At 47.1% G+C, this 13583-nt stretch overlaps 1 protein-coding gene across 1 annotated transcript in view; it reads right to left on the reverse strand.

Moving 5' to 3' along the window:
- prss59 (serine protease 59, putative) overlaps window positions 1-13573 on the reverse strand; it is a 53638-nt gene extending 40065 nt beyond the window's left edge. The window contains exon 1 of the mRNA XM_030380514.1: window positions 13325-13573. Coding sequence (XP_030236374.1) covers window positions 13325-13564 — 240 coding nt within the window. The 5' untranslated portion in view covers window positions 13565-13573. The remainder of the gene's footprint in view (window positions 1-13324) is intronic.
- Between the last annotated feature and the right edge of the window lie 10 nt (window positions 13574-13583).

A 13583-nucleotide genomic window follows, 5' to 3' on the forward strand; every position in this document is an offset into this window, starting at 1 on the left:
TCCAGCTTTTGGTCAGACATGTAAGTCATGCCAGAAAAAGAATCACTTTGCAAAGATGTGCAAGGCACAAGGCCTCACCAGAAAAATGCATGCTGTGGAACAGAGTGACAGTGACCATAACATGTTCATTGGCACAATCAATGTGGAACAAGAAGTATGCATCAAAAAGATTGACAATGCAGAGATGGAGGATGGCGATGAGTGGACTGAAGAACTAAAGATAAACAGGAGAAAGGTGAAATTTAAGCTTGATACTGGTGCAGGTTGCAATGTGATGTCAGCAGACACGTTCAACTCACTCGACATCGGAGGAAAGCTGAAAAAATCCACCTGCAGGCTTGTTGCATATTTCGGCCACCAGTCGGCGCCATTGGGCAAGAGAGAACTCACTTGTGTGCACAAAGGACAGAAACACAAGATTGAGTTTGAGATCACGCAGCAAAATGTTCCAGCAATACTGGGGAAGAAAACATGCACTAAGTTAGGCTTGGTGAAGAGAGTGTATGATATAAAAAAGGACAATGACATTCTGAATGGCTTTGATGACTTGTGTTCTGGTTTAGGATGTTTACCAGGGATACACCATATTCAGATTGATCCAACTATTTCACCAGTTGTGCATGCTCCAAGAAAGGTTCCAGTGGCTCTCAGGGACAAAGTAGTGGAAGAACTACACAGGATGGAACAGAATGGAGTGATAACAAGACAAATAGAACCGACAGACTGGGTGAGTAGACTGGATGACCACCGTCATGGTGACGGTGGTCACACCGAAAAAGATGAGGATATGCATGGATCCACAGGATCTTAATCAGGCAATAAAACGAGAGCACTATCCACTGCTAACTGTTGAAGAGGTTGTCTCCCGTATGCCAAAAGCAAAGTACTTTTCTGTGCTAGACGCAAATCAAGGGTTTTGGCAAATTAAACTGGACGAAGAAAGTTCCAAGTTGTGCACATTCAACACTCCTATAGGGAGATATCGGTTCCTCCGTCTACCCTTTGGAATCTCTTCTGCATCTGAGGTGTTCCAGAGATCCGTGGCACAAATGATTGAAGGCCTGGAAGGAGTAGTCAACATTATCGATGATTTGCTTGTATGGGGTGACACAATCGAGGAACATGATCAGAGATTGATAAAGGTCTTGGAGAGAGCAAGGGAGTACAACTTGAAATTGAACAGAAACAAATGTAAAATCAGAACTACAGAGATCAAGTACATAGGTCATGTACTCAGCACTGATGGGCTGAAAGCAGATGATGAAAAAGTGAGAGCTGTGGTACAGCTACCACCACCACAAGACAAACAGGAGCTGATGAGATTCATGGGCATGATACAATATCTTGCAAAGTTCATTCCCAACCTGTCTGAGGTCAGCGCTCCACTGAGAAAGCTGCTAGAGAATGACACGGCATGGCATTGGGAAGAGGAGCAAAAGCAAAGCTATGAACAATTGAAGAAGTTGGTTACCAATGCACCAACACTCAAGTTCTATGATGTGAAAGCACCTGTGACATTGTCTGTGGATGCCAGTTCAGAAGGCATAGGAGCTGTAATACTGCAAGATGGAAGGCCTGTAGCGTATGGATCATGAGCGCTTACTGACTGTCAGCACAGATATGCGTAAATTGAAAAGGAATTACGCCTCGTGCCCACTGCACCGTCAGTCAACGGACGTCAGAAGGCGTGGCTGACGGATGGGGGAGTAGTCTTTGCAGATGCATCCGTCAGCCAATCAAATCGGTTCGCCGGGTTCTTCCCGCTTCTTCCTGCTTGTTGCGAGGCAAGATTACCCGCTTTCCCGCTTTCCAGTATCGTCAGAGCCCGAGTCGCGTCACAGTGCTTAAATTTGCATACGCGATCTGATTGGATGACGGATCCGTCGCTGCCGAAAAAGTTGAACATTTTTCAACTTTTTGACGGTGGCGAACGCTCCAAGTCAACTGACGGATCCACAATGCATTGCGCGACCGTCCCCATTCAAAGTCAATGGGCAACGGACAACTGACGGAGGTAGTGGGCACGGGGCGTTACTTGCCATAGTTTATGGGTGTGAGAAATTCCACCAGTATTTATATGGCAGAGACATTAAAGTTGAGAGTGATCACAAACCGCTTGAGAGCATCTTCAAAAAGCCACTCCACCAAGCTCCCATGAGATTGCAAAGGATGCTTCTCAGACTACAGAGGTACACGCTCAAAGTTACCTATAAGCCAGGGAAAGAGCTGTACATCGCTGACACTCTGAGCCGTGCTTTCCTAAAAGAGCAAAAAGAAGATTTGCTAGGAGAGGAGTTGGAAGTCAACTGGGTTACACCATAACTACCCATCTCAGAAAAGAAATTAATAATGTTCAGAAAAGCAACAACGGATGATCCGGAAATGCAAATGCTACGAGACATCACAATGACAGGATGGCCAAAAGAAAGAGATGATGTTCCAAAAGAAATGAAAACATACTGGACATTCAAAGAGGAAATCAGCTATGCATCAGGACTGTTGTTCAAAGCTGCAAAACTCATTGTGCCAAACCAGATGAGACAGGAAATGCTGAACAAAATCCATGAGTCACATCTTGGCATAGTGAAATGTAAAGAGAGAGCTAGGGATATTCTCTACTGGCCAGGCATGTCAACTGAGATAGAGGGCGTTGTGTCTCAATGTGCTGTATGCAATGAAAACAAAAACAGCAATCCCAAAGAACCTCTACTTCCCCACACACTGCCAGGAAGACCATGGGAGAAGATTGGCACAGATCTCTTTCACTACAATGGTGCAGAGTATTTGCTCTGCGTAGATTACTATTCAAAATATCCAGAGATCACCAAGTTGTGTGACACAACCAGCCGAGGTGTCATCACTGCCATGAAGTCGACATTAGCTAGGCACGGAATCCCAGTTTCCGTAGTCTCTGACAATGGTCCACAATATGCCAGTGGTGAATTCAGAGGGTTTTCTGAGAGTTGGGAATTTGAACATGTTACTTCCAGTCCAGGACATGCTCAGTCTAATGGTCAGGCAGAAAGAACTGTACAAACAGTAAAAAACATGCTCAAAAAGGCACAGAGCGGCAATGGCGATCCATACATTGCTTTGCTCGAATACCGCAACACATCGCTGGAGGGTATAGGATTATCTCCTGCACAGCTGTTAATGGGACGTCGTCTAAAGTCCAAACTTCCAGCATCAACAACTCTATTGACTCCTGAAAATAGAGCTCAAGTTCAAGACAATCTGAAGTGCAGACAAATGAAGCAAAAGAGCTACTTTGACAGACAAACACAAAAGTTGCCAGATCTACGAACAGGTGAAAATGTCAGGATACAGAAAGGAGATACATGGCAGCCAGCTGTGGTTGTGGAAAGACATCAGCTACCAAGATCCTTCATAGTTCGCACACAAGATGGACGAGTCTACAGGAGGAACAGAAAGCATCTACTGAAGACAGGCGAGAGGGAATTTCCACCTACAGAGATGCAGGACACTCCCACATACACACACACTGAAACGGCACACACTGGATCTGACACAGAAGGCAACGACACAGAGGTCAATCAGGACACTGACTCACATGATGAACAAGCACAGTTACAATTACATCACACAAGGTCTGGGAGACAAGTCAAGATTCCAGCAAGATACAGAGACTAGACATACCTTCGAACTCAAGCAGATTGATGCTATGTCACATAGGTTGTGTTACTGAGTGAAAAAAAAAGAATGTTGTAGATTTATTAATGCATGAGTGTAACATAATGCATTTTGTTGTTGGTATTGTTAGATATGCTGTAGAATACAATACAAGTTTATTTGAATGGTGTTAAACCGTGAAGAAAAAGTTTTACCTTAAGGCATTGTTTTATGTTACGTGTCATAACTACAACAAAGAAGTGAGGCATTATTTTGTGTCACTTTAATTTAAAACGAAAGCAAAACAAAGCATCTTAAGAAAGGGGATGTAATGTATTGTGTGTGTTTCCGTAGTTCAGGTTGTATGACGTCAGGACGTAGTTGCATGTACTTGTATAATGGCGGACAACAAGTAAAGACGTGTTTTTGATTCTAAGCAGCGCATGTGTCCGAGTCACATCAATATACAACAATACCCACCCAAAACTTATATTGCCAGAAATCTGATAAATCATATACTTCTGCAATGGCAAATACACACCTAAACGCAACCTTATTATTACGTTATGTGGGGTTGGGTATACAAGGAACCTCTGTCTACCACACACACAAACCTCACAAGATCTGTGTAAAGAACACACTGACAGTCAATAAGTTGACATTAATAATGCACAACACACAAAATAGGCATGTAAAAGACCAATAAACACCTGAATTGATTGACTTAATAACTTTTACGTCACACGCACACACACACGCACGCACACACACACACACCACCCTGGTATCACGCCAAATAGATACGTTGGTCCACCTCGCAAGATGTGTTCAGTGTCACGCTTTGCCTGACCAAAGCGTGAGGAGCTTTCTTCCGCTATTCCTCCATTCATTTAGATTAGCGGCAGAAAGCGTACTCCTCACGCTTTGGGGAACACGCCTTGCGAGGAAAATTATCCTTCTCAACCCACTGTCACAACGGTTGTATGTCCATGTCCTGCTCCTGTTGTGTCTGCCACTCGGCCGCGTCAACCATCTGCATTCTGCGGCAGACTGGTCCGGCCCCCTCGTGCATGGGGCATGTCTCCTCCTCGATACGGAGCTCTCTCTCACGCGCTTCTCTCCGCTCACAGTACTGGCACCCTCCCAGTGCGCAGGGGTGTCGGGACAAGGCATCGGCGTTGGCGTGGCTGGCTCCGGCCCTGTCTACCACCGTGAAGACGTAGGACTGCAGCGTTTTAATTAGGGGAGCGAATCTCTTGGCACCTCACGATTCGATTCCGATTATGAGGTCAACGATTAGATTCTGAAGCGATTATCGGTTCAACAATTTTTTTTATGTACATTTCCATGCGTGATTTTCCAAAATATATGTATACATCTGGGTTTGCTACTCAGAGTTTGCTAATCACTTCCTTCTTTTGTGATGATCATTAAAGACATCAACAGATAAATTAACTTATCTAATATTTCATAAGAGATAATGCTTTTATCACAAAAATGACTTTCTATAAACAATGCAATAATCAATGCAGCTTGCATTATAACACAATATGGAAGCATGCAAAAAATAGGTTTCAGTTTTATTTTCTTTCTAATCTTTATTTTCTATGTCATTAAAGGAAAAGCTGCTCTTGAATTAGAAGGAGTTCTTGTGTCTGGCTGTGAGTTTGCACGCATCCTATGCGTAGGCTGAATCGCAATCGTGTCAAGACAAATCAGATTGGCCGATACACACTGAAGATAAATTCAATAATTTTAAAATTACAAAAATTTCAAATTTCAAATTACAAAAAATATATATATTTTTAATTCCGATTATTCATTTCTCTGCATCGAGACAAAATCGTTCTAGCGAGAATCGCGAAGCATCGAGGAATCGATTATTTTTCCCCACCCCTAGTATCAATCCAGCACGCAACTTGGCCCTCTGGGTCTCTGAAGGACATCAGCCACTGCAGTGCCGAATGATCTGTCCTGACAGTGAAGGGCCGGCCACACAGGTAGTACTTGAAGTGCTTAATCGCCGCCACCATGGCGAGGAGCTCTCGGCGCGTGACGCAGTAGCGGCGCTCAGCCTTGTTGAAGGTTTTGCTGAAATACGCCACCACTCTCTCCCCCTCTGGCCCCGCCTGAGCCAGCACTGCACCCATGCCCAAGTCGCTGGCATCCGTGTCCAGAGTAAACTGCAACCCGGGGTCCGGGGGGGTGAGGACGGGGGCCTCAGTCAGTGCCTTCTGGAGGGAGCTGAAGGCTTGTTGGCAACTTGGCACTGTGGCGTCCAGGTGAAGTCCCAGTCCTTCTGCAGCAGGTGGTGCAGGGGGGCAGCTATGCAGGAGAAACCTCGCACAAACTTCCTGTAACATGAGGCCAGGCCGAGGAAGCTCTTCATCTGTCGTTGGTCAGTTGGTGTCGGCCAGTCTCTCACTGCATGCACTTTCTCCTCCAGTGTGCTGATGCCTTCTCCCCCCAGTCTTTGACCCAAAATCTCCACCTCCTTCCTCATGAAGCGGCACTTATTCGGGTGCAACTTCAGGCCCGCCGCCGCCACCGTCTGCAGCACCAGCCTCAGAGATTCGAGGGCCATTTGGAAGGAGCTCCCATGGGCCAGGATGTCGTCCAAATACACCAGACATCCCTTGACAGGGGACGCCAGCCAGCACCCTGTCCATGAGTCTCTCGAAGGTGGCTGGGGCGTTGCACAGGCCGAAACTGAGGACCCGGAACGGCCACGACCCCCTGTCCTTACAGAAGTCAGTCTTTGGTCTTGCTTCAGGGCTGAGGGGGCACCTGCCAGTATCCACTTCGCAGGTCGAGTGAAGAGAACCAGGAAGAGCCAGACACCAAGTCCAGTGACTCATCGATCCTGGGTAATGGATACGAGTCCTTTCTTGTCACACTGTTCAGCGGCCTGTAGTCTACACAGAATCTCATCTTGGTGCTCCTCTATTTCGACACCATCACCACTCCCGAGGCCCAGGGGCTGTCCGACGGTTCAATAATGCCATCTCTTTGCATCTCTTCAACCGCTCTGTCTGCAGCCTCACGGTGAGCCATAGGGAGGCGCCGGGGACGCGTCTTGATCGGCCGTGCATCCTCAGTGTCTATTTCGTGTTGGACCAGGTGTGTCAGGCCCACTTCATTGTCTGTTAGTGCAAAAATGTCCATAAAGTCAGATAACACCTTCCACAATTCTGTCTCCATATCCCTCTCACCGCCGACAACCTGTCCGTTTCCCCCACCGTAGTTGACTGGGCTGGGGAAGATGAATCGGCATGTGCAGAAGGGGGCTGACCCTTGCTGGGGGCATGGGGCACTAGTGGCAGGAGGCTGCTAACAGGGGGTATTTCTCTCTACTGGGGTATTTGTGTCATGGCAGTGTGTTTCCATGGCTGTCCTGACCAGGGGGTGTGGCTTTGGGGGCTGGGTGAGCGGTATCAGTTTAACAGTGGGGCCCCCGGGAAATGTGTTCTTCCCCAGGTCCAGCAGACAGCGCGCAGCCCTCAAAAAGTCCTGCACCTGCGCCACCCATACAGTGAAATCCACCGACAGACCTCCCACATTCAACGTCACCCTCCCCTTACTAAGCATAGGGGCCAACTCACCAGTCACTGTCCTCAGCTGCACTGTAGTCTGCTCTAACTGTGTCCCCGCCGGAACTACATCTGGCCTCATCAGTGTTACTGTGGAGCCCGTGTCCACAAGGGCTGTACGTGGGGCCCTGTGTATGGTGATGAGAACATGGCAGAAATTCCCAGAATGAGTCCAACCCACCACCATCGTGGATTCTGTGTTATCGTCTGCTTCAGGGGGGAGTGGAGCCCCTCTCCCCCGTCTGTGCTGTTGGGCCCCTCCATCCTTTGCGTCAACAGCACGGGACACCGTGCCCGGGGTCCGCACCGTCCCATCTATACGGGCCCCGGGCTGTTTCCCTGGTCTTTCGAATGCTTGGAGCACTGTCTGAGGAGATGGCCAGGTTGTCCGCATCCCCAGCAGACCAGGGGGCGATGGCGAGGCCGTGTGGCACTTTGCGGCAAATGCATGGAGACAGCCCGTATTAGTTCGGTCATTTCAGCCACCCATGCAGGCTTTACTTCGGCTGCATCAGTGCATGCAGCGGTTCTCAATGTAGGACCACTCCCCTCAGGGCTGCCTCCCAAGGTCCCGCCCCCCACAATCTCCCTCTCTAGAGCCAGTTCCAGAGCCTCTTGTATGGAGCGGGGATGGGCGAGCTGGGTCTGAATGCGCAGCTCCCTCTGGGTTATGGCTTGGACAAACTGGTCCCTGGCGAGCTCCATCTGTATCGCCGGGGGCATGTGGGCATAAGCCCTCCTGGCTAGAGTTTCAATATCATTAGCTAACACACGGAGGGGCTCCCCAGGCCGCCTGCGTCTGATGGAAAGTTCAGAGCGTAGGAGACCGGGCTGTTCGCAAAGTCCAAAACGTCTCTGCAGAACCCAAACAAGAGCCTCATAATTATTTCGTTCTTCTGGGCTGAGCAGTAAGGCATGCCAGTGCGTCGTCCGTAAGGCATAACACTAGCTGTAGCGCTTTATCATCCTCCAACCAACCTGCAGCTTCGAACTGCGAACTGCAACAGTTCGAATTTGGCATGAAACGCCTGCCAGTCTGCCTTACCGGAGTACTTTGGTGTTTTACACGGGGCCCGGGAAGTATAGGCCCCGCCCCTTTGCCACGCAGGCTGTGCATTCTCTCTGTCATGCTTTGGAGGAGCCGACGTGCCTCCGTCATATCCTCTGCTCTGTCGGGGGTCGGTGGAGCTCATTCCCGCGTCGTATGCCATGCGCCTCGCTGTCTCCCTCAAGCGGGCCTTGGTCTCCGCAGCGCGCTCACACTCCGCCGCCAGACCCTCCGCAAGGGCATAACAGTAGCTCCCCTCCGCCTCCTTAACTTTCGGCCGCGCTCCGCTCCCGTGCGCCATGTCCGTTGGCAGTACAAACAGCAGCACCCCGTGGTAGGTCCGCCAGACGGCTAGGATAACGGCGAACACCGGAGAAGCACCAGTCCGTCGTTTTCACTTCTGACACCAGTGTAACGTTCACCCCACGGTGGTGCAGCGTTGAATAAACAGGGGATGTCTGGCTTGCAATCCTGCTCTTTATTTAGTAAATCCAAAGTTTATCTCCGATCACTGTTGGCTGTGAACACCCGTACATTAAAGGCCCACTATGCAACTTTTTTAGCCAAAATTACATTAATTATGCTGGTTGAGAGTTATTCTGATGGTTCTGCAACCATTTCTGGGTCGTTTGGTGGGTGTGTCATTGCCCCATGTCACCTCTCCAAGGAAAAAGCGCATATGCAACTTGCTCTGTTCGGACCGACACAATCCGGATGTGACGCAGCGGAAGTATCCAATCGCGCCTCGAAAATGAAGTCAGATTGTAGTTTCGAAAATGCTTTACGGCACAGACACACACCCAAACATGGCACCGGCTAGATATAAACAGCCAGTTGCGAGGCAATTGTTGCATTCATCATGGATCAATCGACTGATAAGGGACCCAAGAGGCGACTGTCGGTGGAACAAAAGAAGAATAGACCAGAAAAGAGATCAGACACGAGTGAAAGGGGAACTATGCAACTTCTTGGCATGATTTACCTTAATATAACAGGCTAAGAGTCATTGCGATGGTTCTATTATACATTTTTCTTCGATTGTTCGTTGTTTCGACTCCCCCTTGCGCATCTTGGCGGAGAAAAGGAATATGTTTCTGCCGGCGACACGCCGCCCACTCTCGCGGTCTCGGGTCTCGCGAAGTAACGAATTGCTTTACGGCACAGACACCCAAACACGGAACCGGCTCGATATAAACATAAGTAACTAAGGGATTGTTACATTCATCATAGATCAGCCGACTAAAAAGAGACAGAGAAACCCAATGTCGGAGGAACAGAAGAAGAGAAAAGGGAGACTGACCGACAGAGAGGCCAGACACGAGTAAACGTTGGGCAAGCTTTTCAGGAATAGCGTGAACTGAAAGAAAAAGAAGACTGCAAATCAGACGCCGACTTGGCCGTGTTGCTTTTGAAATTGAAAGTACCCTTGGGTCAACTTTGTCTTCGTGGTATTCTTGATGTTGATAGTCTCTGTACAAATGTGTTTGCTCAACCATTTTGTTGTGAGCCCTGTAAAAATTGTTTTCTCGACCGTTTTGTTGTGAGCCCTGTATGTTTCTAGCTTGCTTGGTTGCAATCATATAAACACCTTTGTTTCCATGGGTGTTTTGCTGTTCGTCTGTCTCGTCCCCCAGATACAGACTGAATCCCCGAATCCAGGTTCTTGTTTATTTCGATTATTATGTTGGCCAACACTCTTACACTGATTGTTCTGTTCAACCTAAGATAAAACAATTATAATCTAGGATATAAATTCTCCCCGTCAACTATAAAAAAGGATCGATTTATGTTTATTGCAATACAAATACACCATTTTAAAAATGTATAACCTTGCCTACACTTTATGAACATCTACTTCGGACATGGCTCCACGCATTCGCCGGCTTCTTTGAAAACAAATGCACATGGCTCGCGTAGAAGTGCATGGGGAAGGGTCGTCAACGAGTTGTTACGACAGTGTTGTAAAATATCTACTACGAAGCTGTAGGGGGCGCTGTGTAGAGAAATGTGCGTGCCAAAACCAAGAAAACAGCGAAGAAATGCCCGAAGTTGCATAGTGGGCCTTTAGCTTTAAAGGCCGATTTAGGGTCGTTTTAGACGCAGAGACGTAAGCACGTAATTTACACAAGGGACTTGTTTTAGACAAGTTTTGATTTACGGTTCCTTTAAGGTTCCTTAAGGATTGCGCGTGTTGCAAGGGGATTCTCCGCCAGAACAGTAGGGGGAGCAACGAACGAATCTGTGGGCGTGGAAGTGGAAATCGCTGGCTTGTTTATATTTATAATTATCATAATTCGTTCTTGTGTTTTCTTCTTCCCCTTCTTCAAAATTCTTCATTCGCTTCTGTCACGGCCTTTTAAAAATGGCGCTATTATGCTGTAAAACCGGAAATGTGAGACTCCTGAAAGGATGTGGTTAGCTGGCCAATCACAGTCTTTGCGAGCTGCGTAGGGCCGTAGTGTTTTAGTCGCATAGTCAGGAATTTTGGCCGACGCACTTAAGCACGTAAGGGGGGATATTTTACCGCGCAAGGGGGGGTTATGTATCTTACGTGCTTACGCGCTACGTCTAAAACAGAGCATATATCGGCCTTTAAGGCCGATTTAGGGTTGTTTTAGACGCAGAGACGTAAGCACGTAATTTACACAAGGGACTTGTTTTAGACAAGTTTTGATTTACGGTTCCTTTAAGGTTCCTTAAGGATTGCGCGTGTTGCAAGGGGATTCTCCGCCAGAACAGTAGGGGGAGCAACGAACGAATCTGTGGGCGTGGAAATCGCTGGCTTGTTTATATTTATAATTATCATAATTCGTTCTTGTGTTTTCTTCTTCTCCTTCTTCAAAATTCTTCATTCGCTTCTGTCACAGCCTTTTAAAAATGGCGCTATTATGCTGTAAAACCGGAAATGTGAGACTCCTGAAAGGATGTGGATAGCTGGCCAATCACAGTCTTTGCGAGCTGCGTAGGGCCGTAGTGTTTTAAGGCCGATTTATGCTCAGTTACGTAAGCGCAAGCGCAAGAGGCCCTTGCGCGCCCTTGCGCACCCCTTGCGCGACTTCTCACGTCTTGCGTGCGTCGGGCGATCTTTCTAGACTTGCGTCATTTTTTACGTAAGCTTTTACGTGAGCCGCGCAGCCTGCAAGGCTGTGATTGGTCTGCTCGTCTGGTTACTACTTCCTGTCTGGAGTATCACATTTCCTGTTTTCATACCGCCACCTTCCACCCTATCTGGCACATAATTATGCGAACCCTTTATGCGAACCCTTCCACAGGGGCAAAGTGCTATTTTGATGCGCGACATCAAACAGCTGATGCGGGATTGTGAGCCATTTTAATGATCTTGTCACCCGATATTCGTTCTATTAGGCCTACTGGCCTTATTTGTTTTAGTGTTAGCCTATTTGAATTAATTACGTAATGTTTTGTGTTCACATTCTATGTGAAACATAAGTGTTCATGTTCTGTGTGAAACATAAGTTCAGTAGCCTCTTTGAGTGAATGAAATTTGAAAGCGTGAGTACTGTGTAGTGAATGAAAAATGTGTGCGTGTATGGTGGGACTATTTTCTGTATTTGATAAATAAACCCCTTTTCTCTAATAATGCTGCCTACCATATCATTTATGTGGACATTATGCGCTATAGCTTAAAGCCTTTGGCTATAGGCCTACACTTAAATAATTCATTCATCTGTCAAGGCAGTAGCTGTTATATAAACATTTGATATGGATATGAATTAATGAGTTTGACGTAAACCAAATTAGGTAACTTGTGTAACATAACTAATGAATCAAAAGTCATGCTGACCAATGTATATATATTTATTGGTCAGTGCGCATACCCAATCGTAGCACATTGTACTGGTGGGGAAACACGCCAGCATCTGACAAAAAATAATCTGCCAGCTGCTCCCTGACAAGGGCCGGTTTTGGTGAGAGTCGGGAAGATATCGGATGACTCGCGAAAGGAGATCATCAAACTTTCGCACATAAACAAACCAACGACTCCCACAGACAAAGACGTCATTCTCGAGGTCGTCTTCAACGAAAAACTTTACTCCACATATTACTCCACCTACTGTTCTGGCGGTAAATTGCTTGGCAACACGCGCAACACGCGCAACCTAAAAGGGAGCATGAATTGCTTTGAGTAAATTTTGCGCAACAACGTAACACCAACGCTGAAGCATGCAGCCGCCTTTATTTCGCATAGTCAGGAATTTTGGCCGACGCACTTAAGCACGTAAGGGGGGATATTTTACCGCGCAAGGGGGGGTTATGTATCTTACGTGCTTACGCGCTACGTCTAAAACAGAGCATATATCGGCCTTTTACGTCTAAAACAGAGCATATATCGGCCTTAAGCCGTAACACAGTTCTAAATCAAAACAACCCGTTGCTTCCGGACCCTCCCTCACGTTGTCCCCCCATTAACCTCCACTAATAACATTAATGCATAACCCAACATATGAGAACATTTGTATTGCTGCTGAACGCATAATAACAGAACCACATTAACTCAGCTCGTTACAATAATATGCCCCAGCCAGGCCTTCTAATCTGTTTGTTTATAATTTGTCCATATCAATCTCTTAAAAATAATTTGTTAAATATTTCTGATGGGGTTCCGTAGTTTGTATGTGGCTTTATTTTGTTTGAATCTTTGTAATATATGTTTATAGTTTAGCCTAACCCAGCCACTGGCAAGCCAGCTCAACTAGATGCTGGTCCCAAATGCGGATCATATTAATGGGGAGGGTTGGCATCAGGAAAGTAAACTATAGTAATGAGTATAGCCTATGTGTACCTGAAAGTGAGAAAGCATGCTTATGATGAGTTTAATGTAGGCTACAGTGTTGCACTCCACTCTTCTCACTGGCAAAGGCCGCAGACAGGCAGTGTGTGTGTGTGTGTGTGTGTGTGTGTGTGTGTGTGTGTGTGTGTGTGTGTGTGTGTGTGTGTGTGTGTGTGTGTGTGTGTGTGTGTGTGTGTGTGTGTGTGTGTGTGTGTGTGTGTGTGTGTGTGTGTGTGTGTGTGTGCAGACAGGCATGGAACTCACCTGCTTCCACGTCCGGCTGTCAGCACCGTTGAAGTGATCTAGTTTCTGAATGAACCACTGATCCTCCACCACCGTCTCGTTGCGTGTATCTTGCCATCGAGTAGTAAACGATCCAAACCCTCTCAGGCGGTGCCCTTCACACACAGCAAAGATTAAGAGGATGGCTATGACTTTACTCATCGTCCCTATGTGCAACGCCATGTTGAACCTGTATGGGGAACTCAGAATAACCCGAAGCATGTGATTTCCCATAGTATCA

Source organism: Gadus morhua, chromosome 16, assembly GCF_902167405.1.
Source record: "Gadus morhua chromosome 16, gadMor3.0, whole genome shotgun sequence".
NCBI classification, from domain to species: Eukaryota; Metazoa; Chordata; class Actinopteri; order Gadiformes; family Gadidae; genus Gadus; species Gadus morhua.